A 25,857-nucleotide genomic window follows, 5' to 3' on the forward strand; every position below is an offset into this window, starting at 1 on the left:
TGAGCGCATGTTCACATACACCCACACAAACACACAGCTCTTGCACGCACACTCGCGCACACACAAGCAGTATGTACACCATAGTCATGCACATTTACAGGATGTCAACGTGAACCTGCAATTGTTTCCATGAATCATTCCTGCCCTCCGTTTGTCATCAGCCCTAGAAAATACAAGTTGCTTCAAGCCATATAAACGTAGCAAAGCGCGTGTGTGAGAACGTTTGCACGTTTGTGTGCGTGTTGGAGAACCACATAAGAACCTTATGTTGCCCATGTGTTTGCCTGAATGCAAGCGCAACACACAAGCTTGTGTCCGTGTCTTTGCTCAGGCCGGTGTAGTTAAGATTTTTTTTTTTTTGTGCAGGTCAGACCAAACGAGGGCACACGGTTTCTATGGTTACCAGCGCAGAGCCCAAACACGTCATGCAACATGGTGGGACGTGGTGTTTGCCTTTAGTCGTCTGCAAAAACAGGCCACAGATTTCTTTTGCTTCAGTTTCTTGGCGTTATCATCTCCATGGCAACTCCGGCTGCCCTGCGACAAAGGGGAAACGTGTGCAGCGAGACCGGATTGAATGAAAGCCGTTGTTCATTCATAAGCATTTCTTTGATTTCATTTACTGTCACTGAAGCTTATTTCACTTCTGACTTCTGAGTCTTGTGTTACATAACAGCAACACTGTTACACAGGTGTGTGTGTGTGTGTGTGTGTGTGTGTGTGTGTGTGTGTGTGTGTGTGTGTGTGGTGTGCTGAAAAGTGTAGGGAGGTGTGTGGGTGACTACTGGTCAGCAGTGTCATGAATTGCTGATGACGTCTTTTCAGCAGTTGGGAATCCCTCCTCTTTGTGCTTGCGCGCTCTCTCTCTCTTTCTCCCTCTCTCTCTTTCTGTGTGTGTGAGTTGCTGCCTCTTTCGTGCTCTATTGCTCACATACGCACTTCCCCCTCCCTCTCACAGCCCCTCTCTCTGCAGTATGACGTCATTACTGGAGGTTCCTCTCTCCTTGCAGCACCTGTCATTCTGCTTTCTTCCTTTACAAAGCTCCAGGCTTTCAAAGTCTCTGTGCCTTAACATCTGAATGATGCATGTTCTACCGATTCAGTTTATGTTCCAGTGTTTTGTGTTTATATTCATGTGTTAAATTTTTGTGGCAGATGGTTGGTTACTCAGCCCTGGCACGTTGTGTCTGAACTGTTTTTCACAACCCAGACGCATCCAGCCGAACTGAACGTATGAATAAAACGATGACCTTTCAGCTTACGACGCGTTCTGCATTTTAAAGAGACAAATCATACAGTGTCAGTCATAGAGCATATAAAATATTCAGTTTTTTTTTAAAAAGCAACTTTTTTTTTTTTCTTTTTTTTCTCCCCCTTTGGATGACTCACTCATTAAAGTTCTCCCACTCTGTGTGTCTCCAGCAGGAGGGGTTTATGTGACTGTGTGTGTGGGGAACTGCAAGATGCCGGAGCACTGAGGACGCACACTCTCACCATGGCGTGTCCCCTATCCCCTTCCCCTGTTTAAGAGCACTATCTGTCCAACATCTTGTCTCTGGGGCTTCAGAGTGGAGCCCCAACACACTACAGTTTCAGGTAGTGACCTTTTATTCTCTTTGATGTTTATGATTCATTACTGTGCACAGCTATGCATTTGAACAAATATCTTTTTGTTTTCTTTTTTTTTTTTCGTCCTGCCTCTGTTTTCTCAGTCTTCTGTGGTGGTGTGTGCAAGGAGGTGTGTGTGAGTTGGGTTCTAGTCTCTTTGCTAAAGTAAGATGTCTGTGTTACTGCCTCTGGATGGGGTGAGAGAGGGGGAGAGCATGCTGGTTACTGAAAATCCTGCTGCCAGCCGCTGTAAAGGAACCACAACCACACTGAGCAAAGACAACACCGAGAACAATGGTGCAGATCCCGACGACATCACACAAGACACACAGGTAGAGTACAAACTATCAAGGCCGAGGTATGATTATGAACTTAAATAATATGCACTCTTTTATATAATATTACACTCTAATGTATTGTTATATGGGCTATAAGTGATCTGTTTTCCCCCCATCCAAAATGTATTTAAATTTTACATGTTTGCATCACATTAAAAATTTTTTCACTGATCCTAGAGTAAAGGAAAGTGCTCTCTGCCCTCTTCCACATACATTAGCTCACTTAAGCTCATGGTTCGGCTTGTGGTGCAATGAAATGCAATCAAAGGGTACACTATCTCTCCCATCCAGAGAACAGAGGCATATTTGCTCTTTTGAATCCCAGGCATCGATGCTGCTGAGATTATTAGCAGTCAAACTCACAATCTCCATGAATGTGTTTGTAAGCGCTTGTCTATGAGTTAAAGTCAGTAACTGAACTGGCAGGGCAAAAGAAAGTACCTGCTGCTAATTGCTCTGGCACTTTTCTCATTAGCTATGCTGGATAATGTGACATGCATGTGATTTTACAGACATCTTTGTAAAATACCATTTGCTAAATAAATATTCATTAATGCACTTTCAGGACAAATCAATACATTTTATCTTCGGATTATCCTCATGTCCATATAAATATGTGAACTACAGTAGAACTTGGCTCCTTTTTAGAGATGATCGGATAGTGTTCCACTTAACCCGTGCACCTGCCATAAAAATAGCTGTAGTGAAAGGCGGATTTAGGAATCTGGGAACAGCGTCAAGTTTGCTGTCAGTGTCGAGCTTTTGTTTGCATGCTGCTTTGACCATCGTCCTGATCGTATGACCACGTGTTTAAAGGTGAGCTGGAAAAGTTGTTAATCGGCTCTATACATCTATAAGATAAGTTCTGAATCCTGGTTCATCAAAAAGCAAGTTTTTTTTTAACTCTAATCTCTTTATTATTATTTTTTTTTATTTATTCCTATTCTCAGCCTTTATTCAGTAAGTCTAAAATTCAGCAGTGCATAATGTCATTTATGATCCTTTCATAAAATATAAATATTGTACACTTTTTTATTGTAAAAATCTTGAATTTACTGTGATGTCCTGTATTTAAGAACTGTATGAATCAAGATTTGACATAATCGCGATCTTAAAGCTTCTGTGTTTTTAATGTGCCACAGAAACGCTGTCAGAACCATGGCCATAGCAGGAAAAGAGCCAAGGTAAACACTGCTGCATGATTTACTGTAGTACCATGTTGCCATGAGTGGTGTTTGCGAATCCTCCCGGCAAAATTCCAAGTGTGGCAGGGGAAAGACGCACATGCACAGAAACACATACACACAAACATTTCAGGTAGATATGACTCACAGGCTTTAGATGCAGGGAGTTAACATTTCCCCTGCATCATTTACTCAGTACATTTAAGAATTTTTAATCATAGTTCATCATTCAAATGTAAAAACCATATTTAAAATCTATTTATCTTCAAAAATGTATAATCTAAATATTACTAAGAGCTGAGATTTATTCATATCTGCTGTGTTCTTTCTCATAGTCCAATGCTAAGCTAAAGCTGGTGAGGAGTCTAGCAGTGTGTGAGGAGTCATCAGGCATGTTTTCTACTGATGGCCCTGCCGAGAGTCAGGTATTGTTCTATTACCTCACCTGAACTTCCAGAAGAATTCAACTGTGTCCTGCATAACTGTGCGCTGATCTGTGTTTCTCTTGCTATTCATATTATACATTTTATAGGATATTATTCAGCTCCACATCAGCTGCCCGTCAGACAAAGAGGAAGAGAAGTCTTCTAAAGACGAGTATGAGAGCGAGGAGAGGGAGAAGAAGGACAAAACGCCGCACAAGATGCTCTCGCGTGGTAAGTTCTCCTGTGTGCGTGTGTGTGTGCGTGTGTGTTTAAAGGTCACTCTTTCATATTCACCAAGGATGTCCACTGTTACCTCATCCCCCACATTTCTGAGGTCACCTACCACATCTCAGAAACGACACCTTTGTATTTTGTGTTTAGTTGCAGAAAAAGTCTGATGAATAGAAAGACCTATTTCCAATCACAGACAATTGGGGAGCCACCAGAAACAGATCACTGCTTGTATAATGGCTACATTAATGTATGGTGCTTTATCATTATTTCATGGTGAGACACTCGAGAGATCTAAATGACTGACCTGATTTGGACTTTGCAATAGAATCTTTTTATTTATTTTTTAATTTTTTTTATAAATAATTTGAGCTCCTGAGCTGTAAAGTTCTGTAATGAATGCTTGCACTCAAGATTTCCTAATGACCAAATTGGTTAGCGCTTTAGGCACTTCCAGTGTAACAGAGTGTTGTTTATCCTGAAGAGGACTCCTTGTTCGTAGACATTCCTTATTTCAGTTGGATTGCTTGTAAATTACATGCTGTTTCAATGACATGAGCGTTCCTATTTTATAGCGAGTGAAAGGCAGGTAGAGATGTTAGAAGGCAACATTTCATTGTCATTTTGTATTGGATTTCATGATCTAGATGGCAGAGTGGATGTATAATTTCTTGTCCTTCTTTTTCTTTTCCTGCAGACTCCAGTCAGGAGTACACAGACTCCACAGGCATTGATGTGCATGAATTCTTGGTGAACACACTGAAAAACAACCCCAGGTACAAATCGCACAACAAATCCAAGATCCGCACTAATGCTTGAGAATGTGTGCCTCGCCCTTCTAATAAAATACATTTTCAGTTTTTATTGTTTGTAGGTTACTAAATACTTAGGGATGATGGGTAATGTATTGTGTCCTGATGAGAATGTAGTTCCTGTTAATTATTTTCGTGAATTCATGAAACTTCATGTAGAAAATGTATCAACTTAAACCATTTAACATTTCTGTAAATGGATGAATAAATGGATTAAAAGACAGCTGGCAGACAGACAAACGCGCAGACACGCGCGAACACGCAGACAAGCAGACACGCAGACAGACAGACACACACGCAGACAGACAGACAGACACACACGCAGACAGACAGACGCAGACACATCCTGACCCAGTTTTAGAGGATTTGCCATGAACAATGCCAGAAAATAGCCCAATCCAGGTGTGCCAAGCTTGTTGCATCATACCCCAAAAGACTTAAGGCTGTAATTGTTGCCAAATGTGCTTCAGCTAAATACTAAATCAAGTTTACAAAATTAAGTTAGTAAACTAAAGTAATGTGAAATTTCTTAAAAAAAATTAAATTAGACATTTCTAGAAAAACTAAAGCAATGCAAATAAACCCCTTCTATCAACACGTTTGAAACACTCTTTATCCTGTTATTTTTGTCTTTACTGACCCGTCTCTTGTCATTGTTTACCCACGTTCACCAGGGACAGAATGATGCTGCTGAAGCTGGAACAAGATATACTGGAGTTTATTAATGATGATAAGTAAGTGTGTGTGTGTGTGTGTGTGTGTGTGTGTGTGTGTGTGTGTGTGTGTGTGTGTGTGCTCACTTGTTTCTTTGTGTGTTATAGAGAGATTTAGCAATAGATAATTTGTTGCTCAACAAGTCAATAAGGTTATGATTGAGACTGAAACACATTATAGGTGATGGAAAAAAATTATTTATTCACATTATTATTATTATTTAGTATTATTAATATATTGGCTAGAGAGAATCCTGTATCAACTATTTAAATTGTTTTCAGCTAGAACTGAAAAGGAGATCATTAAGGATCGTATGTGGGTACAAAAAAATTAAATTTTGACATCAACTCTGTAAGCACAATGTTTTCTTTAAAAATAAATAGTTTGGCAATTCAGGGTACGCTATTGGCTTTGGCAAAGCCCGTAAATTTGTTCATTGGAAAGTTTGTCCCTCTGTAAAATAAATGTGTTGCTTATGGCCCCCTGTTGGTATCTTGAAGCTTTGCTTTTCGATTAGTTTCCTGATGTTTTCAGAGTATTTTGTATTGATTAAAATGTCATAGAAGTTCACATTTTAATTAGAAAGGAAACTGCTAAACATTTGTACATACTTTCTTACTCTTTTTAGCAATCAGTATAAGAAGTTCCCTCAGATGACCTCATACCATCGCATGCTGCTGCATCGAGTTGCAGCCTACTTTGGCATGGACCACAATGTGGACCAAACTGGCAAAGCGGTCATCATCAATAAGACATGCAACACTCGCATGTAATTATTTTTACTCAGATTTCTGAAAATGAAATTCCTATTTAGCACAATAATTTATTCATTCTGCAGCTGCCTCAGGTTTTAAAATATGTGAAATAAATGAAATGAATATGTACACAGTAATTCATCGGCATTAGCTTTATGGCAGAACAGCATATTTATTATGCATGCTATGTATTATTTATTAGGTAACATGCTATTAATGTATTAATTATAGTGCTAAAACTCACACTAACATAACAGACTGCATCTCTCTCTCTCTCTCTCTCTCTCTCTCTCTCTCTCTCTCTCTCTCTCTCTCTCTCTCTCTCTCTCTCTCTCTCTCTCTCTCTCTCTCTCTCTCTCAGCCCTGAACAAAGGTTTTCTGAGCACATTAAAGATGACAGAACCATGGATTTCCAAAAGAAGTTTATCTTGAAGAGGGACGATGCAAGCATGGACAAAGATGACAACCAAGTGAGACTTCAGTTCTACAAATCACAATAAACCCGTTTTTCCACCCGTTTTTTTCTTCCCTCTCCCCAATGGGTTTATTATGTTACTTTTCAGATTCGGGTTCCTCTGCAGGACGGTCGTCGTAGTAAATCCATCGAGGAGAGAGAGGAGGAATATCAACGTGTCCGAGATCGAATCTTTGCTCGGGAAGTAAGTACACAGCCAATGCAGGAACGCCATAAACTGAGATCTGTATTGCCAATGGAGTGAATGCAGGTAGAGGAAGTAAGGAAGTATCTGTGATGGAATTTGTTACACTTTTCTGTGTATCTGTACTTAACTTAAGTATTTCCATTTGGGAAGACTTTTACTTTTTACATTTCAAAGTCAAATATCTTACTTTTCTCTTAACTACATTTCACGAAATCAGTCATTTCTTTTTTATTTATGAGCGGATAAAAACGTAACCAATCAATCACACAGCAAGCCATCAATCATTGTAGAGCACGTGCATTCAGTTTGAAACTTGTTTTGATTGCCGCTTGGTAGTGGCATAGGAGACAAGGGCAGCCACCCAGGGTGGCATCTTCGGATAATTAGCTCGTCCAGCCAGAATTTGTAACCGCTTTTTTGCCCGGTCGCATCAATTATCATATCATATCAATTTCAATGAAGCTGGTCGGGACCGCCTGAAGTTTCCTTACTCATACACTCAGAAAGTAGTGGTGGGGGTTGGGTGATGTCATGTCAGTAAGGAGAGCTGAACCCAAGTTAAAATTATGGATGACAAAAACCCTCAGGAGCCCAATTTAGAAAAAGAATAAAGACGTAGGGGGAAACGTGCATAAGATAAAGGTGTGTATGCGGCTCTATCACTCATCTCGTTATGAGAATAGTATAAGCTAATGTATTTAATAAAACTGGCTAATAACTGTATATCACTTAATGCTGTGTTGCCTGATGTGCTTTTACACATAGAGCAAGAATATTTCTTTTAGCTGCATAACATTATAATTTATAGTATGTAGTTTATCATATTGTGTGTATCAACAAAACAGTTACCACTTAACTAGTGTAGTAGGATTGTAGTTAAACAGCACTTATTGATTTGGTTACCTTTAATTGAGGTGTCATAAAGGTTTTCTGTGAGTGTACTGAATAGGTGATAGGTGTGAACTGAGATCAGTAAGGGTAGTAAAAGGCTAATTTAAAAGACATTATATGGATGTAGATGTTGTATGTATCTCATGGCTACAATTAGTCAAGGAATTTTATGGTTCTTGGTTCTGAGATTTTGATAAATTGTGCACAGTGACGTGTATTTATAAAATAGAGCTCTCATAAATGTTTGTGGACTGCTCTGAGAATGTCTTACTCATCCAGTGACAGTAGCTGAAGCAGAGAGAAGCTTTTCAAAGCTGAAACTAATCAATGGGGGAGACGTTGGGTCATGGCGTAGTTCACCCAGAGCGTCATTCAAGCTAAAACCCACCATTGCCGGTTGGTGGTATTTACTTAGCACCAACATACAGTTCAGCATCAGATCATCAGCAGGCAGAACATTTTGTGAGGAATAAATGATGGAAGGAACTCTTGACTCAAAACAACTCCGGCGGCCTTATTTGCGTAATTTATTTTTATTTAAGTCGTTAAAAAGAAGGTTTTGGGCTCAAGATAATTTATTGGATATCGATCAGTGTTTAACTCATTAATATCATTCTATTAATAGATTGGTGTGCAGAGAGTCACATTCTTAATTAAGCAAATAGTCTTGTGACAGTGATAATAGGACCATTATAGCCATAATAAATCATAGTGCTTTGTATACTTAAGTACATTTGAAGGCAAATATTTTTGTACTTTTACTCAAGTAAAAGTTTAAAGGAAGCAATTTTACTGGAGTAATATTTTACTGAGTACATCACTACTTACACACAAGTACCTGCTTTGTGTACTTTGTCCACCACTGATAAGTATATGCATATTAGTAATTAATACTTACTATTATATATGTGTGTATATACACGTTAGTACATATAGTCTGTAATAATGCATATGTTATTATTAATCTGCTAGGGCACATGAAAATGCCTTTTCAAAGGTTGCCTGTCTAAATTAGCATTTGTAAACAAGTGTTTATTCAGTGGGGCTTTAGCTTAGCTGTGGAGCTGTTCGTAATGTGCAGGTGTTTTTTTCTTCACAGTCTTCTCAAAACGGATACCTCAACGACAACAGGTAAGACACACCTACACCGGTGAGCAACGCAGGTTAGAGTCAGTGGGGGTTTTGTTTGTAGGCATAGATAAATTGTTTGTCTGATCTTATGTGCGTGCCAGAGACATGTAGGTAAATTGATCGAACTACTTAAATCTTAAATAAGTTTATATAAGATGCCTTATCGTTTTCAGTTTAACCTCTTGGATATTGCTTATTAATGATTAATGCTTTTTCTACACCAAGACCTCATGTATTGAAAGTGTGTGTATATGTAAAAGTTACACCTTACACATAAGATTCTGGTTAAGTTTTAAAAGAGCACAGTTATTAAAAGTTCAGCACTTTTTGCTAAGAGGAGGATGAGGTGGAGGAGTGCTGAGACAGATATACACTGGGGGCTTGTGAGGAGAAATTCTGCGTTGTTTGCATTTCTCCTCTCCTCTATGCAGTTGGCTGGTCTGTGATCAGATCAAATAAGTCCACTTAAAATCTTTCTTTAATCTATAAACGTTCATTTTTACCACCTCAGCTTTGGTGTGGGACCCAGCCTGGTCTTGGCCTCTCTCTGCTAATGTATATCCTTCCAGATTCTCACACACACACATGAACCAAAAATGCCAAACAAACATGTTAAGTCACTTCCTACACTTCACACAATGCAGTAACCTGCAGCGTTTCTCTTCCCAATGTGACCCCCACAGACTTTCCACTGAAGGCTACTCCTCTTCCTCCCAAAGGAGGAGGCAAATCTTTAGGTACTTAGTGTTTGCTGTGTGTTCCTATACGCGTTTCTGTGACAAGCGTGTGTGTGCTTAGCGTCATCTCGATGCATGGCTGCTATGTGGATTTAAAACACTGCTCTGTAAAGGGAAGGGACTCGTTAAGTCACGACCATTCTTGCACTTTCCTCTGATTGTGCACTTGTACTTTGGTGGGTGGGAGTGTGTTCACGCGTAAGTGTGTGTTTATGTGGGTCCAGGCTAAGCCTGGTTGCTATGGTTGCTGTGGGGAATGTTCTGGAATTGTCATTTGCTAACTAGCGCATGCTATGGAGTTATCTGTCGGGTGTCTTGCTGTTCTAATAGCAGTATGCTGGTGGTGTTAGACTTGTCATTGCCTTTTTTTTTTTTTTTTTGTGTAAAATAAACTAGTAATATTCATTGCTTGTGGTTTTGCTGGTGTAAAAAGGAAGGAATGATGGACAAAAGAGAATGGAGGAAAAATGCTGTTTCTCTCTCTCTCTCTCTTTGCAGTAAGTCTGTGTCAGTATGGGGCTGTGTAGGCAGCAGCTCATTCATTAATTGCATACACAAATGTTCACTACATTACTGCACCTTTTAAAAGCACACCCTCTTACACATAAAATCCAATAGTCCTTTGTATTCATTTATGCGTGTTAGATTCCAGTCTTGATAAATTTTGCTTTGACATCTGAATTATGTCCAGTTTCCAAATATAGTGCATGTGATTGGTGGTGTTTATAAGTGGGTTCATGGGAAATTGTATTTTATCTTCTGTGTTTCATACTGCGGTTAAAAGAGCGACTTACAGCGTTTTGGGGCAACAGAAAGGGCTTTTTAGAAAAACAGATATTTCATGCTGAAGCATTGTGTTGCTGCTTATTGTATTTTATACTATAGTTGAATCCTCAACTCTGATTGGTGGATGTGAATGTATTCTGTATAACGGCACGACTCTGAGAATTCTGGCAGTAACAAGAACAACAGCTTTATATTAATGCACGTTATTCTGGTTGTTACTATAGCAACAGCTCATATATACACACACACACACACAGGAACATGTACAGAGGATGCTACTCATAATGCTAAGGCTAATAGAAAGACTTAAATCACTGCCAAACCAATGATAATTTTCTCCTCTTGGGGAAATTTATTTCATGTTTATGGAAGGAGATTAGGTTGTAAGTGCTTTGGAACGGTCTAAGCTACCTCAAGGATAAGAGGAGTTTCTGCTTTCTGGCCAGATAGGTGTGGGAATGACAGTGTGTCTATGTGGTGAGAACAGGACCTAGTTTTAAACCATTTAATCTAACTATAAACCCCTCTCTTTGCTTTTTATCTTTGCCTAGGTTTTCTGGACAAAAGGTCATGTGTGAAGCCACTTTAGCAAACAGAGCAACTGTCTAAAACCTTGCTAGCTAAATGTGATTTCCTCACAACATGAATGCCAGGATTTAATCATGTTGTTGGCCAGTAATGTAACATAGTGAAATGGGCATACTTGTTCAGTTTGTGAATAAAAACTGTCTACAATCTGCCTGCTGTTTAGCATATTTGCGGTTGAGATACATTAAGGTTATTTGAGGTGTTTTCCCCCCAGACCTTAAGACACATTTTGATCTTAAATTACCATTTTCTTCCAGCAAATATTTTGGAATGTGGCATACTTTTGTTAGAGATTAATGTAGTTTCTGTTCTGCACTGCTGAATTGATTGTGTTTGTAAACGTGCATATAGTGTCTCTGACACCAAATTGTAATCCAAAAATTTAAGAGGTGAGTTTATAAGTGCTACCAACTCGGGCATGTCACTGTTATATACAGCCAGCTCAGTTTAATATGTACCGTTCACTGTTCATTACAAATGACTTCATGCCATAGACTGGTGGTGCTACAGAATGCAGTATTCTGTGAGTATCAAATATTGACTCATTTTATGGCCAATTCCAGGAGCCCTAAGAGCACTAGGATAAAGACCAACATTGAGTAGTTCAGATATTTTCAGGTAAGTGTGTTTACATGATTGCGAAGTAACTTGTAGGGGATACAGCAGGTGGTCTCTGTGTGAGAACTAACTAAAAGGGGTTTGCAAAGTGTCTTGGTCGAGTGAAAGTAGGGACCATGATTGGAAATGAATTGATTCCCCAGTTATAATCTAAAAATGGACGAAAATGATAATACATTGATTTTGAGGTGGAAAAAAACAACAAACCCCAGACGAATCCAGGCCTGGGCAGCTCCCGAAAAATAATATAGGGTTATCTGGCTGTTTGTGACTTTCTTAACTAATTTTTCATGGTGGCTGCTCCTGTCTAAAGAGACAGTGTAGCACACAGACAATGAGTGTGTATCCTAGCAGTGGTATGTGTGAATGTGTCCATTGTTTTATTGTGTTGCTTCTATTTCAAGTGTTCAAAGGGCATGAGTTTGTGTTATAATCAGTTGTTTATATGTGTGTATTTGTTTCCTGTTTGTGTGTGATTTGATTGTGTTTATTGTTGTCCGGTTTGTGTTGCTTGCTTTGACAATACTCAATTTCTTGGCATTTACCAAGTGTGCATCTTGAGTGGTTTGTGTGTCTGGGGCCTTGTCCAATGTAAATATAGTTTTCAGGTATTCTTCCGAGATGCTGATACTTCACCCTGTTGTTTATTTGTAGTCGTGTGTGTGTGTGTATATATATATATACATGTAAAGATGTATATTGTGTATGTGTACGGTATGTCTGATTTCTTCTTTTTAAAATGAAACATGAGCTTGATTCAAGTGCATCATTGTAGAACTTGTAGCTTTTGTACCTCTGGCCTTATTAGTATTACACAAATAAGGTGGTCTCGTTTCTTTCATCCTGTTCCTTTATGCTTTGGCTTCCTCTTCCCCCTTTCCCCTCCTGTTCTCTCTCTCTCTCTCTCTCTCTCTCTCTCTCTCTCTCTCTCTGTTCTGCTGGCTCGTATTGCAGGGGGAATAAAGAAACTCAAGTCGGCCGTCAAGCAGTCGTCAAAGCAGCACTGACAGTGATATGAAGAGTCTGGAACCACGACCCTGGAGTAGCACAGACTCTGACAGCTCAAACCGCACACTCCGGCCTCCCGTTACTAAGGCCAGCAGCTTCAGCGGCATCTCCATCCTCACACGAGGAGACAGTCTGGGTAGCAAAGGCTCACAGGGCAGTGCCAGGGGCTCACGCACCGGTACGCACGCACGCACACACGCACGCACACACACATACATACACAGAGAACTAGTATTTTGCTACAGTTCTGTATCTTTGTACATCTAATATCTAGAGCCCTCTGGTGCCTGAGAGGTAAATTGCAGCTGTTGAGGGGTTCATTCCCTCTGCAGTTGAGTATTCATTAATAGAACATGTAAGGACCCACAGGTCACTCTTCAGCTGTGTAAAGTTGGAATGGAATGAGTTCTGGATTGTAGAGTAAATTCTGCAGGAGCATATAAAGCCCACCAGCATTACTGATTTGACCCACCTTTGTAAAGAGGAAATTCCAAAATCCAACACTAAGATTTTAAGATTTATTTTGCAGGTCTTCCTCTTGTAACCACAGAGGCTTGCCCTCAGCCACTTCAACAGAGCCGCACCCTCCTGCCCTGCCCATCGGGCTGCCCCTCCAATGTTCCTCAGAGCCAAGCTCCACCACCACCTCCACAAGCTGCTCTGCTGCCCACCCCTACTCACACTCACACACTATCTCACCCACAGCACCCCATCGGCAGCCATAGCCACAATCACATGCTGCCACAGGTGAGTCAGTGGGCCTTTTAAGGGAAATAAGTACACAATCCAACACACTTTGTTATTTTGCTGTTGGTTTATTGTATATTTTTTATTTTAAAATATTATTTTGTTAACTTAGTCATGAGAATTGCTTGTTGGTATATTTTACTTTACTACCTTTTTTTCTTTTTGGTATTCCTCTTTTGTTGGTCCCTCTAAAATCATTAATTTTTTCTCCTGTCTCCTCTTTTCCCTTATGCTGTGTCTCCTTCTTTATCTCTCGCACTTCTCTTCCCCCTTGACTGTATTCAGCCAGTGGCATCTCTGCAGCCTGCTCCACAACCTGTATCATACTCCAGCACCTCCTGCCCTCAGGTCATCCTGCCTGTTTCTCCTTCTCAGCAGTATAACTTGGTACTAATTACTCTTTCCTGCTTTACATTTTCCTGCTATGTCCTCATTTCTTACTGTGGCATAAGCTCCAGTTTTTTAAACAGCACAACACTTTATCCCCACTTTTCATCTTCTTTATATCTGTCTCTTTCACTTGATCTATTTTCTGAATGTTCTTCTTGTCTCTTGGTGATGGGTAATAGATATTAGGCTATTTGAGTATATTTGGTATGTAAAGAGCATCACAGTTGACAGTTGGAGCAGATAACAACAAATGTTCTGACTCTATGCTATAATTATTTTCCTTTATAATTTCTCAGTTGTACTTCGGAAGTTATTAAAAGATTTCCCATTTCTCCCAAATCCACAAACACAAAAATATATGTATATTTCGTGTAATATGTGTATATACACTATTAGTCAAAAAGCTTAGACACGTTTTCTTATTTTATATATAAAATTGTATATTACTAGTGAAGACACTGAAATTATGACCGAACAAATATGGAATTTAATCACCAGAATTTTACATTTTTGTTTCTTCAACATAGATACCTTTTACTTTGATGACAGCTTTGCACACTCTTGGCATTCTCTCAGTCAGCCTCATGATGTAATCACCTGGAAGGGTTTTTCAACAATCTTAAAGGAGTTGCCAGAGGTGTTGAGTACTTGTTGGCTGCTTTTCCTTTACTCTTATGTCCAACTCATCCCAAATCATCTCAGATTTAAATTGGGGTTTTGCAGCAACTGCAAAATGTAAATATCTTAAGATTTTTCGGATTGACTGACCTTCATCTCTTAAACTAACGATGGACTGTCTTTTCTCTTTACCAAACTGTTTGTCATACTATGGATTTGTACTGTAGTTGTTGTAGCACTATTGGGGCTATTGACTCTGTACTCAACCTTACCTCTGCACAAGGCAACTGATGATCTAAAGCACATTAAGAAGGCACAAAATATCAAAAGTGAACACTTGAAAGGCACATTTGTGAATGGAAAACCAGTCCTTGGACAATCTAAAATATAAAACATATTCTGTGTTGGTTAACTCTTCTCTCTTTTTTTTTTTGTATACAGTGGAACCTCGGAGCTCGCGAGGGTTAGGGATTCGCGAGTTCCGAATTTTCGCGACCTTTTGATACGCCCCTTCCAACCCAGTAAAAACCCAAAGGACATTATACGAAATCGATTTAAATGAGTAAAGAACACTATTTTACTCCATAACACTTAATTATTAGACTATTTTAACAATACTTTATGTAAATTAACAGCAATTTGTCATACAGTACTGTATATGTTATATTTTATAGTTTAAATGAATAATACATAATAAAAATAGTTTTAAAGCATTTTTTAGACAATTTTAATGAGATAAACCTTGATTAGAAATGTTAAAACTATCGTTTTGAGCAGCTCGCGGTTGCTCACGAGCCGATCTGAATGAGAGTCGCCGGTCGGAATGAAAGTCGCGAGCATGCGAGGTCGCGAGCGCTGAGGCCGCGAGCTCCGAGGTTCCACTGTACTACATAATTCCATATATGTTCTTTCATAGTTTGGATGTCTCCAGCACTAATGTTAGATGTTAAAAATAATAATAAAGAAAAAAAAAACTTTTTTTGTTTCTTGTGTTTGTGGGTGTATTAAGTGATAAATACAGGCAGTCCCCGACTTACGATGGAGATGTATTACAATGGCCCCATCGTAACTTGAAAATGCAGTAAGTCGAGATATGGCCTGGCCGACCCAGGAATTTTAAGAATGGTGATCAGTATGGTGTAGTATACTGTTATTTGCTAATAATTTAATAAATTACAGTACATCATTTTGCAAAACAGAGCAATTTACATTAAATGTATAAACTTTGCAGTGTATATATGTATGTGGCATCAGGGGTTGTGTACGAGCACCAGTGCGGGGGTGTGGGGACGAGCGCCGGTCCGCAGGTGGAGCCAGACGCATTCTTTTTCAGTGTCCAGCGATGCAGATAAAACAGGGGCTAAAATTGGCCTTTGAAACACAGAATAAAGGAAAAAATATGTGTGCTCTAACAGAGGTAACTGAAGTCTCGACCGCTGGTGAGAGTAAGGCATCTTATAGAGCAGGAGATGCGCACATCCTCACTAGCGTCCCAACATATCCTACAAAATGTAAAAATTTTCGTATCGCCATCGTAAGATCGAACCATCGTATTTTGGGGACTTCCTGTAGGGGGTAAAATCTTATCAGACAAGAACAGCCAGGTGGTTTTCTCATTGTTTTTAGTTTTATAGAAGATCAGGTTTCCAAATATTACAGATTGGTGTACGTTGAAAGTATACTTAAAACGTGAATAGTGAAACATTTTGTGTACATACTTAGTGTTTGTGTTCCCTGTTCCCCACAAATCCCCCTTACCTACCCCACCCCCCTCCTTCCCAGGCTGATGAGTTGGCTCCAGGTTTTGGACAAATGTCTCTGAGCCGCCAGGGCTCCAGTGAGGCTCCAGAGCCACCAGGACTCTATCAGCCTCCACCTCCTGTGTTATCCCAGCATCCTCCTCCACAGCAAAGTTACATTATTGCCCCTCCTCCATCCAGCTACCAGCCGCCCACAGCCCATCCACACCCACCTCCACAAGCTCCACCCCAAACTCAGCCTGTCCTTCAGACAGCTCCGCCTGCACAGGGCTACATGCAGCCCCCTCCACCTCCTCAGCAGGTGCACCTTAAACATACAGCTTTGGCAGTGTATTTTTCAAATGGGTGCTTTTTAGAAATGTTAAACCGTTCCAAGTAAGGAAGTTATTTTTATTTTTATTATGTACAAGCAGTCAACAACTCCTTCATTCAAGAATTTCCATGAACAATGCAGTGTGGGTTTGTGTGAGTATGTCGGTGTTCTTAATCTTTTTTTTTTCTTCTCAGATCCAGGTGCAGTATTATTCTACTGGTGGACAGTATCCAAGTTCAGGACAACAGTACAGGTCCATATCTCACCAGGTGTCGTATCCTGCTCAGCGTACTCAGCCCATGCCACCGCCAGCACAACCCTCTGGTCAGTCCCTTCTGCATCTGTTTGGTTTTATTTTTAGATTTTTTTCATATTTTCTACATATTAAAATGTTCTTATTAATGCCATGTTCTTATAAGGGATCAAAGATGTTTACATAAAGCTCAATAAAATGTAATAATATAATAGGGTAAACCAATTTACAGTCTGCACAAACATTATTTTCCCTGCTGTCCAAAGTTCCATTTCCCATCTCATCACTACTTTGGGTGGTAAGGACATATTAAGGACACATGATTCAGTATTTGGAATATATAAATGAGCATAATAGGGAGCTTACGCCCTTGCACCTTCTAACTACATATAGAATGACTGGTTTCTACCTTCTTTGGCCAAACCTGGCTGTAGCTTTCAAATACCACATATCTGGCATTTCTTTTACCCTTATTTACAGTCAAATCTTATTTTAGAGCAGCAATTGCTATTTACAAGGCCTATGTATACTGAGGACTAGGGCTGTAGCTATCGATTATATTAATAATAGAGTATTCTACCGATTATTCCAACGATTGATCAAGTAATCGGATAAGAAGTGCTTTTTCTTTATAAAAGAGCAAAACTACATATACAAGAGAAAATAAGACGGGTCTCTTAAAATGAACAATCATTTTTCCCTTTTTTTTTTTTTTAATTGCTGAAATTGTATACAATATTATCTGTGAAAACTAAAAAACAACTTAATATGGACTGTATAGTGTTTTCTTTTAGTTTGAAATGATCCCAAACATAAACTTTCTGTTGTTTTTTTTAATCCTATGTGAGCCCGTTTCTGCCACATTAAATTTCTTTTGCCTAATTACGACTGTTTTTGCAACTGCGACTTTAATAACTTATAATGTTTTTATTTTATTTTTTATAATAAGTAAAAATAAATTATTTATAATTTTTTGCTATTAAATACTTTGAAAATTGAAAGCAGATCGAAATAGTGTTTTTTCCCAATATTGCTGGTTGTCTGGCCAATGATATGTATAAAAGACTGACTAAAGGGAAAAATAAAGGTACAAATATTAGAGTAAACCTGCAAATGCATTGGATTTCCAAATGGAAAATACTGTTGACTTTTTATTATTTGTTAGACATATGTAAAGCGTTTACTATGTTTGTTTACTGTGTTTGCTTATGCTAATTATTATCATCAGGAATTTAGTTTTCCTTATTCCTTTTTAATCTGGATTTGTCTTTTTTCCAATCAGCTCCTCTCCAGCCCATCATGGCCAGTCAGCAGCCAGCATACCAGGGAATGATGGGAGTTCAGCAGCCGCAGAGTGCCACCATCATGAATTCTCAACGTCCTGGCATGAGTGGACAGATACAAGGCATGGTGGTACAGTACACACCTATTCCCTCCTATCAGGTAAGTGTGTTGCATGTGCATGTGGAAATGCTCTTGTAAAGGCATACAGAATACAGAAACCTTAATGTACCGACCACCCTTTTGCTTACCCAGGTGCCTGTGGCTAATGAAACCCAGCCTGTGGTGCAGCAGCAGTACCAGCAGCCTGTCATGGTGCCCGTTAGCCAGTCTGTTCAGGGTGCAATGCCAGCAGCCCCACCTATGCCAGTGTACTACAGTGTCCTGACGCCGACGCAACAGAACAGCACAAGGTAATGAAACGCCAAAATAGAAAGCTTACATAAGACTTTTTACTAATCTGTATTATCTATTGTATATATAATATGTGCATTTGTGCCACATTCTGAATTTATATGTATGTATATGTGTGGATTTATGTGTACACATTCCAGTCCATCTGTGGGCTACCTGCAGCCTCCCAGTACAGATCAGTACCAGATGACTCAATCCCCTTCCCCCTGCAGTCCTCAGCAGATACAGCAGCAGTATTCAGGTAAAAGAATAAGTTGGCTGTTTTTACTTGGTTAGCATTGCATTTTTTTATTAGTATCGGAATTAATCAGTGTATAATGCAAGCTCCCAGAAAGCATGACAAATTCAAGAAATTACATGTAATGGTTATACTGGTTTCTCTGGATATAATGTTTTTTGTTTTTCTTTTCAGTTTTATAAGTAGATATGTACTGGTGATTTAAAACTGACATGTTTAAACCATTACCATAGATTTATCATATAGCACTTACTTTACTTATTTTGAAATGTTTACATACCTCAGTCCTTGGTCAACAAATTCTATTGACCAAATCAATTCTTCCTAATCGGATAAAGGGTGTTCTTACAAGATTTGTGTACACAGTGAGAACAACTATTTACAATTTGTTATACATCAGCCAAAGATACTCATTTTGCATGCTGGCCCATAAATGGTTAAATCTGCTCATTGTTGTTGGCTGGAACCAGTTTCAGCTTTTTTGGCTCCATCAAACATCACGTGAAGGACAGACTGTCCTACTGCAAAACATTTACTTCATCATATTGAGCCTGATCCAGCCACCAACCGTAAATAGAATGGCATCTTGCAGCACAATTATCATGAGCTCTGCATCTTATAAAATCACCTTGTTGTCACTCTCCTTTTGTGTAGCTAAAACTGTCGGCGATCTAAATCCAAGCTAATATCAACGCCCAATCAGCTATATACCAGGCATTACACATGCTAAGAGGTACATATAAAAGACCTAAATTAATGTAATAACAATATAGTATCCTCAATTCAAATTAATTGTATACTGCAAACTTAGAACTTGTATAAAATATCTTAAACAGTATTCCAGTTTGAGAGCCAGTGAGTGAGAGTTTGACATAAATATTTACTGCAATCTTGTACCGTGTTGTAAACTTATTGAACCTGGTACAGCATATGCTGACCTTATGAGGTCAAAGAAGTAATAGTGGTCATTGCCATGATCTTTGTCACAAATAGACCGTTTTACCTTTCACCCAATTTCATCTAGTTTCGTCAGGTGTCTGAGCTCAGGTATATGCTTACCCATACTGCCATGTCAATTCTGCTTACATCAGTAGATAAATAGTTTATTTATTTATTTTTTGTACATCAAAATGTAATTTTTTTTTTGTTGTTGATATTTTAGATAATTTAATTAGATATAATATTTATACAAGCAAAAGAGAACTGATCCAGCAATGTGTGGTCCACTGCTGATGTATTACTCGGTTATGAATGCAGCTCATTATGAATGCTTCGTTTGCAGCACCATGAAGACAATTCTGAACTGGATTTCTTTAAAGTAGTGTTCGCATTAATTGCTTATTCTAATCTGTGTGCGATTAGGTGTGCCACCTCCTGGTACAAGCGTTATGGTGATGCAATTGAGTGTTCCAAATGGGCCACAGCCTACCCAGAATCCTCCCATGGTGCAGTGGAATCCTTGCAAGTATTACAGTGTGGAACAGAGACCCAGCAAACCTGAGCAACAGGTATTACACAGCTTTAATAATAATAAGCCACAAGCACCTACTTATATTCATAGGCAGCCTAAATACACATTATACATTTTATGTTCTAATTTTAGTAGACCCTTCGCCTGTAAGCATTTAAAACATTTTTGGATGAATAAGTAGTCACCTGATGTATATAATACACAGAAATTGATTATTTCTTTCACATTTTGTGTAATTAAGCATATCTTCTGTATATGTGTACTGTAAGTGATGTTAAACAGTGTTTCAGTACAACTCCAGCATTGTCAGAGACATGGCTGAACAGGCCATACTGAGCACAATATGCCCTTATGGTAAACCATATCTGATAAGCAGAACATTTGGCCTAAATGTTCTAGGGGTACCCTAGTGTGAAAACTTGCTTGCTTTTATTTAAGTTTAAATGTCTGTCTCACTATCTGATTCCTAAGAAAATAGAAATTGAATAGCAAATACTGCAACCAGTCTGTACAAAGATGAATACAATTAATGGAGAAATGAGTCTGAATAAAAATAGTCACAATGCTGAGCACTGTGCGGAGTCAACTAATCATCATTATTTATTTATCTTATTCAAGATGGCAGTTTTGCAACCGAAATGATGAAAGACCATCAAAAAAAACCAAAATATTATGATGAGTATTTAAGGGATAGAGGAATAATGGAAAAATGATTAAACAAAGAATAAAAGGAGGACCAGTACAGTGTGGAACATCTAACTTTGATCTTCAAGAGCTTTGATTTAACCAGATGTAAACACAAGGGTATATTTGAGATTGATTCCATTCTCTCTCCAGGTCAGCACTCAGTTAAATAGTCCTCTGGCATCTCCTACTCAGTCACCCACACCCACTCCATCGAGCAGTGGAAGCAATGTGTGTCCTGGGCTCGGCCCACTGCCTCTCATTTCCCAGTTTCCACGGCCTGGTGGACCCTCACAAGGTAACACACTTTCACTACATAGTATGTATGCACCAGGATGGAATCATTTTGCATTCATAGATTATTCATTCATAAATAAATATATATACGAAAGGGAAATCGCATTTTTAATGAAATGCTGTGTTGTGACTCATGTTTCCTTGTTCTCCCAGAAAATTGACAGTTGCAATGGATTGATCATGCCTGAGATATTAGCATTGACATGTGGTCCTCATATTGAGCAGAGTCAGCACCGTGTCAGCCTCCAATAGACCATTCTTTGCTCATGACTACTGTAGTTGACTAAGAGCCTTTCTTATTTCTCAAAAAGATGACATATGTTAGCTCTTATTTTTTAATAACTTTAAGGCATTCACAGCTCATTGTTTTGCAGATGCCTAGTGGGAGAAAATATCCATGTTAAATGTGTAATGGTACACATAAGGTGGTATTAAAAAGTTTTAAAACTAACATGCCACACATGTCCTCCCTTATACACCTGGGGAAGAATTCTCGATGCACAATGCAACCAGTGTCAAAAAAGACAACAAGCATGCACTTGCTCGAGCTGCAGACCTGCCTCGCCTTTTTGTCATGAAGGTGATGGGCTTTTCCACTGTGAAGACTGTTGCTTTGACTCAGGATCATACCCATACACCCAAGTCTAGTTACTGGTAATGATCGTCGACATGAAGGACCGCCTCATACATGGCACACGGACGGAGTTCCTGGCAGACATTGTTGTGGTGTTCCTTCTGCTCCTGGGTCAGCAGCCTGGGGACAAACTTGGAGGCCTCGATTGTTCCGTATGACGTTCTCCTGACATTCATCATGCACAAGTAACCGAATGGTTTTGACTTGATTTTCGGGGTTTGAGCTCGTTGAAGGTTTTTCAGATCTCTTGTTTTCAATTGATGTTCTTCTGCTCTTGAAGCGCACGTGTCAAAACAGCTTGAACGACTCATTGCAGCTTAGGCATAAACATGCAGAATCATCTGGCAGATTTGCCCTTTTCCATGTGGGATTTCATGTTTGCTCTTTGTTCTAACTTGCTGTCCATGATGAAATCGCAGAAATGGTAATGCACGTGGTCAGAATAGCACCAGTTGCACAGCTCCTGATGTAAACAGGATGATGTCTTTTGGTACACTGATTTATGCCTTGTGCCGCCAATCGGCGTGTTACAAATCTAGGCTTAAAACTTTTTGATACCACCTCATATTAGTGCAAAAAAACAAAAAGAGAGGCACATATTGCCTCAGACACACTCACACAAGCAGGCAATTGACACTGTAGTACCCCAGGTCAGTACTCACTATCACGTCTTTATCTTCAAAGAAAGATACGCATTCCTTTGTTTTTTCAATAAGATCTAAATATATATATATGTTCTCATAGTTGTTATGCCAGTCATGGCAATATCAGATTATCCTGACCACCGCTCATACCAGGCGTGTGCAGAATAATGCCAGAGATCAATTGCATGTGTCACTGTCACCCTACTAGCCAGCAGATCAGTGTGACCTGATTAAGTTTTACTGTACACAGACAAATACAAATATATTAAATCCGGTTTCCCTACTGCTCTACTGATTGTGTGACCTGAATATGTTGCATTGGTCCTGCTTCAGAAGCCCTAACCACTTTCTGTGTATGATCTAGGAGATGGCCGCTATTCGTTACTGGGGCAGCCTCTGCAGTACAGCTTGTGTCCTCCAAGCATCATGCACAATCATAGCCAATCCTCCTACAGCTCCCACCAGGTAACCATGCATGCATATATACGGTCTTAAACGATATATTTTTTTTTTTTTGCGCATGTACACGATTGTAACTTATCCGCCCTCTTTTCTTCTAATCGCTGTTGTTTATATGTTTATGGTGTGTGTCTGGGTGCAGAGCTCAGGAGTGATCAAGCATGGAGCCAGAGGAAAGAAACAGACACTGAAATCTGCCTCTACAGATTTAGGAACAACTGACGTGGGTATGCCCTACACACACAATATAGCTGAAACTTCTTCAATGAGAGCAATATGACCAAAATATTAGATAACACAACAATAGTAATAAGTATATGCCTTTCATTGTATTAATTAATTGATTTTGAGTTTTCGTACAGTGGAATTTGTCATTTCCCATAACTGAAATCTGGGCTGAAATGACCTGTAATAGCCTGTGTAATGTGCACCTACAGCACTCGTCTGTACCTCTGCCATTCAGTGAATACATTTTGTTTTTATAAATTTATATCCAGACTGGCTGAGTTTATGTTGCTGAGATCCACCCTTGCATTGCAGAAATCATTATCACAGACACAGCCACTTGATGCATGCCTTCAAAGTATCAACCCATTTCTCTGTGCAGTGGTGAGTCGTGTGCTGGAGGTTACAGACCTGCCCGAGGGCATCTCTCGTCCAGAGGCCGAGAAGCTCTTCAACCAGCTCTCGATGTGCGGGGCCAAGATCCAGTGGCTGAAGGAGCCGCAGGCATCCCGGGGACCTGGCATTGCCCCAGCGCATGGAGCTGGAGGGGGTGGGGCAGTAGGAAAGTATGACTCGCACGACCCAGCCCACCTCTACACTGTGGTGGCAGTGTTCCCCAACACCATGGCTGCACAAAGCGCTTCCTTTAAGCTCAACAACAGCGGAGGGAGTCTGTTCAAACTACGCGCTGCCAAAAAGAACTATGACCTGCGCGTACTAGAGAGAGCCAGTTCACAGTGAGGAAAGAGAGAGAGAGAGAGGGGGAGAGGAGTGTGGTGGAAGAATGGAGAGAAGAAAGAGATCATACTGATTTTCTCAGTCCTTTGTTTTTGTATCATTACGCAAAGAGGACATAACACGCGTAAGCATGTGTACCTCTGTTGTACCTCTGTATATATAATTCCTTATGTACACAGATGCACACACACTTACACACAGCCATGCACTGAACAGAGGGTGTTGGACAGGCTTCTCCCCATCTTATTCTATCTCTCTTTACTTTCTGCCCTCCTTCAGTCATCATATGCCTTCTCTCTCTCTCTCTCTCTCTCTCTCTCTATCTCTCTCTCTTTCTCTCTCTTTCTCTTTGCCTCTGTTTCCCTCTGGATCTCTGCACTTTCAAGATGACTTCCTCTCCCTTGCTTTTCCGTTTGCCTTAATGCTGTTGTGGACTTCTGTACTGCGCTGTTCTTCCTCATTCTCTCTCTCTCTCTCTCTCTCTCTCTCTCTCTCTCTCTCTCTCTCTCTCTCTCTCTCTCTCTCTCTCTCTCACAGATAAAATATTGAAATATTGTTCCTCTTTTGTTCGATATATTTATATAAGTGATGTAAGGATTATAAGAAATCTATATATTCAGTGATTTTTCCCCCCTGGTGGATAAGTTAAAGTTCCTTTACAACCTGCCCTAATTCATGTCTTTCCTCCCTTTTCCACACCCCCCTCCCCACTCCCTCGTTCCTTCCTTTTTCATCATTGTGTTCTGCATCTTTTTTTGTGATAGCTGTGCAGAAAGTTATCTGAGGTATTTAAGTGCACAAAGATTGCAAATGTCTACTGTAAATTCCATTTATTCTGTTTTTTTTTTTTTTTTTTTTTGGTTTGTTTTTAAAAATATAAAAGAAGACAAAAAAAAGGAATCCTGTTGTGTGTTTTTGAAGTGCATGTATAATTTATAATACCTCTGGTTAAATTGCTGAACATTATTCAAAATATTGGGAAACTTAGTTGAACAGTTAAGCCCACCTCAAGATCGGTCTGAAAATTCCAAATATTATAATGTGCAATATTCATATATGAATGAACTTGTTGGAATACAGTAACTCCTTTAAAGCGACTAGTAGGGTACTACGAATAAAGAACAATTATAAACTAATGTGTTTAAGGAGACTTCAGGGTCAGAGTTGCAAAGTAAAAGAACAAGAGAATCTGGTGAAGGAATAATTGTATAGCTGCTATCACTGGGTAAATCCAGTATAAAGAGTCCAAATATACAATATGCTGCTTTTATTATTTAATTAAGACATTGTAATTATATGGCAAATTGTTAAGCTGTAAGAGAAGTACAACTTGTGTTAATAGTGCATTGCATAACCCCATTACTGATTATATTATTATAAGAGCATGCTCAAATGTTTTCTGTACTTACACAATGCACATACTCCAGCGCTGAGTTTATATCTACTTAGATGAAGTCGAGCGTGTTTCTATCGTCTGCTAATAGCTGTATTCAAAAGGGACCATCAATTAGAGAATTTAAACAATTGCCCCTTTGGCTTATTTGGAGGTCTTTCATTGGGGTGTAAACTTCTGACAGGTGCAGCCATTGACTCACACTTCCAAGGGGACCAATGCATTATTCCTTGAATTCCCCACCTGTTGGGAATGGGTGAGTGGTTTGAGTTTAGCTCTGAAGACTGTTTGCAGCCAAACCAGTGCATATTGACTAAGGTAAGATTACATCTCAAAATGATTGCAGAGAATTTTTACCAGATTTATCCAGAGCTACATGTTATATACACTCCTAAACAAAATCTTAAGACCAGGGGAAACATTCCAAGTATTTGCATTTTGTGCTGGTGGTTTATACCCAGGTTATAAGAACTGCTTTAAAATGTCAAAAGAAGAAAAAGGATAATGAGACAAAAACCACATTGGAAATTTATTAAACTCAAACAGGCTGTTCATTAGCTGTTCAAAAGTTTAAGACCACGGCCCAAACATAGCCACAACAGAACTGTCAGTAAAAGGACTCAGTAGTGAGTAGCCCCACCGTTTTTATGTTGCTTGTTGCAACTGTTTCCAGGAGGCTGGTGGGAACGTTGCTCCATGTGGTAAAGATGGCTTCACCTAGGGCATCCACAGTCTGGAACTGACGTCTGTTTTTGTCAAATTCCCCTGCCATCCATCCCCAAACATTCTCAGGGAACATGCAGGATGGTC

General features: G+C 39.4%; 1 protein-coding gene across 1 annotated transcript in view; it reads left to right on the forward strand.

The window, feature by feature from the left end:
- LOC124383276 (R3H domain-containing protein 2) overlaps positions 1-24,541 on the forward strand; it is a 52,913-nt gene extending 28,372 nt beyond the window's left edge. Inside the window, exons 2-26 of the mRNA XM_046845796.1 lie at positions 1,423-1,596; positions 1,713-1,940; positions 3,089-3,130; positions 3,466-3,555; positions 3,663-3,786; positions 4,484-4,562; positions 5,273-5,332; positions 5,941-6,081; positions 6,429-6,537; positions 6,631-6,726; positions 8,702-8,751; positions 9,435-9,497; positions 12,446-12,666; positions 13,018-13,235; positions 13,521-13,622; positions 16,026-16,304; positions 16,511-16,640; positions 17,852-18,012; positions 18,106-18,263; positions 18,405-18,505; positions 19,865-20,010; positions 20,811-20,955; positions 22,597-22,697; positions 22,834-22,918; positions 23,299-24,541. Coding sequence (XP_046701752.1) covers positions 1,779-1,940; positions 3,089-3,130; positions 3,466-3,555; positions 3,663-3,786; positions 4,484-4,562; positions 5,273-5,332; positions 5,941-6,081; positions 6,429-6,537; positions 6,631-6,726; positions 8,702-8,751; positions 9,435-9,497; positions 12,446-12,666; positions 13,018-13,235; positions 13,521-13,622; positions 16,026-16,304; positions 16,511-16,640; positions 17,852-18,012; positions 18,106-18,263; positions 18,405-18,505; positions 19,865-20,010; positions 20,811-20,955; positions 22,597-22,697; positions 22,834-22,918; positions 23,299-23,657 — 3,222 coding nt within the window. The 5' untranslated portion in view covers positions 1,423-1,596; positions 1,713-1,778 and the 3' untranslated portion in view covers positions 23,658-24,541. The remainder of the gene's footprint in view (positions 1-1,422; positions 1,597-1,712; positions 1,941-3,088; positions 3,131-3,465; positions 3,556-3,662; positions 3,787-4,483; positions 4,563-5,272; positions 5,333-5,940; positions 6,082-6,428; positions 6,538-6,630; positions 6,727-8,701; positions 8,752-9,434; positions 9,498-12,445; positions 12,667-13,017; positions 13,236-13,520; positions 13,623-16,025; positions 16,305-16,510; positions 16,641-17,851; positions 18,013-18,105; positions 18,264-18,404; positions 18,506-19,864; positions 20,011-20,810; positions 20,956-22,596; positions 22,698-22,833; positions 22,919-23,298) is intronic.
- Positions 24,542-25,857: the final 1,316 nt, after the last annotated feature.

This window comes from Silurus meridionalis, chromosome 1, assembly GCF_014805685.1.
Source record: "Silurus meridionalis isolate SWU-2019-XX chromosome 1, ASM1480568v1, whole genome shotgun sequence".
Lineage (NCBI taxonomy): Eukaryota > Metazoa > Chordata > Actinopteri > Siluriformes > Siluridae > Silurus > Silurus meridionalis.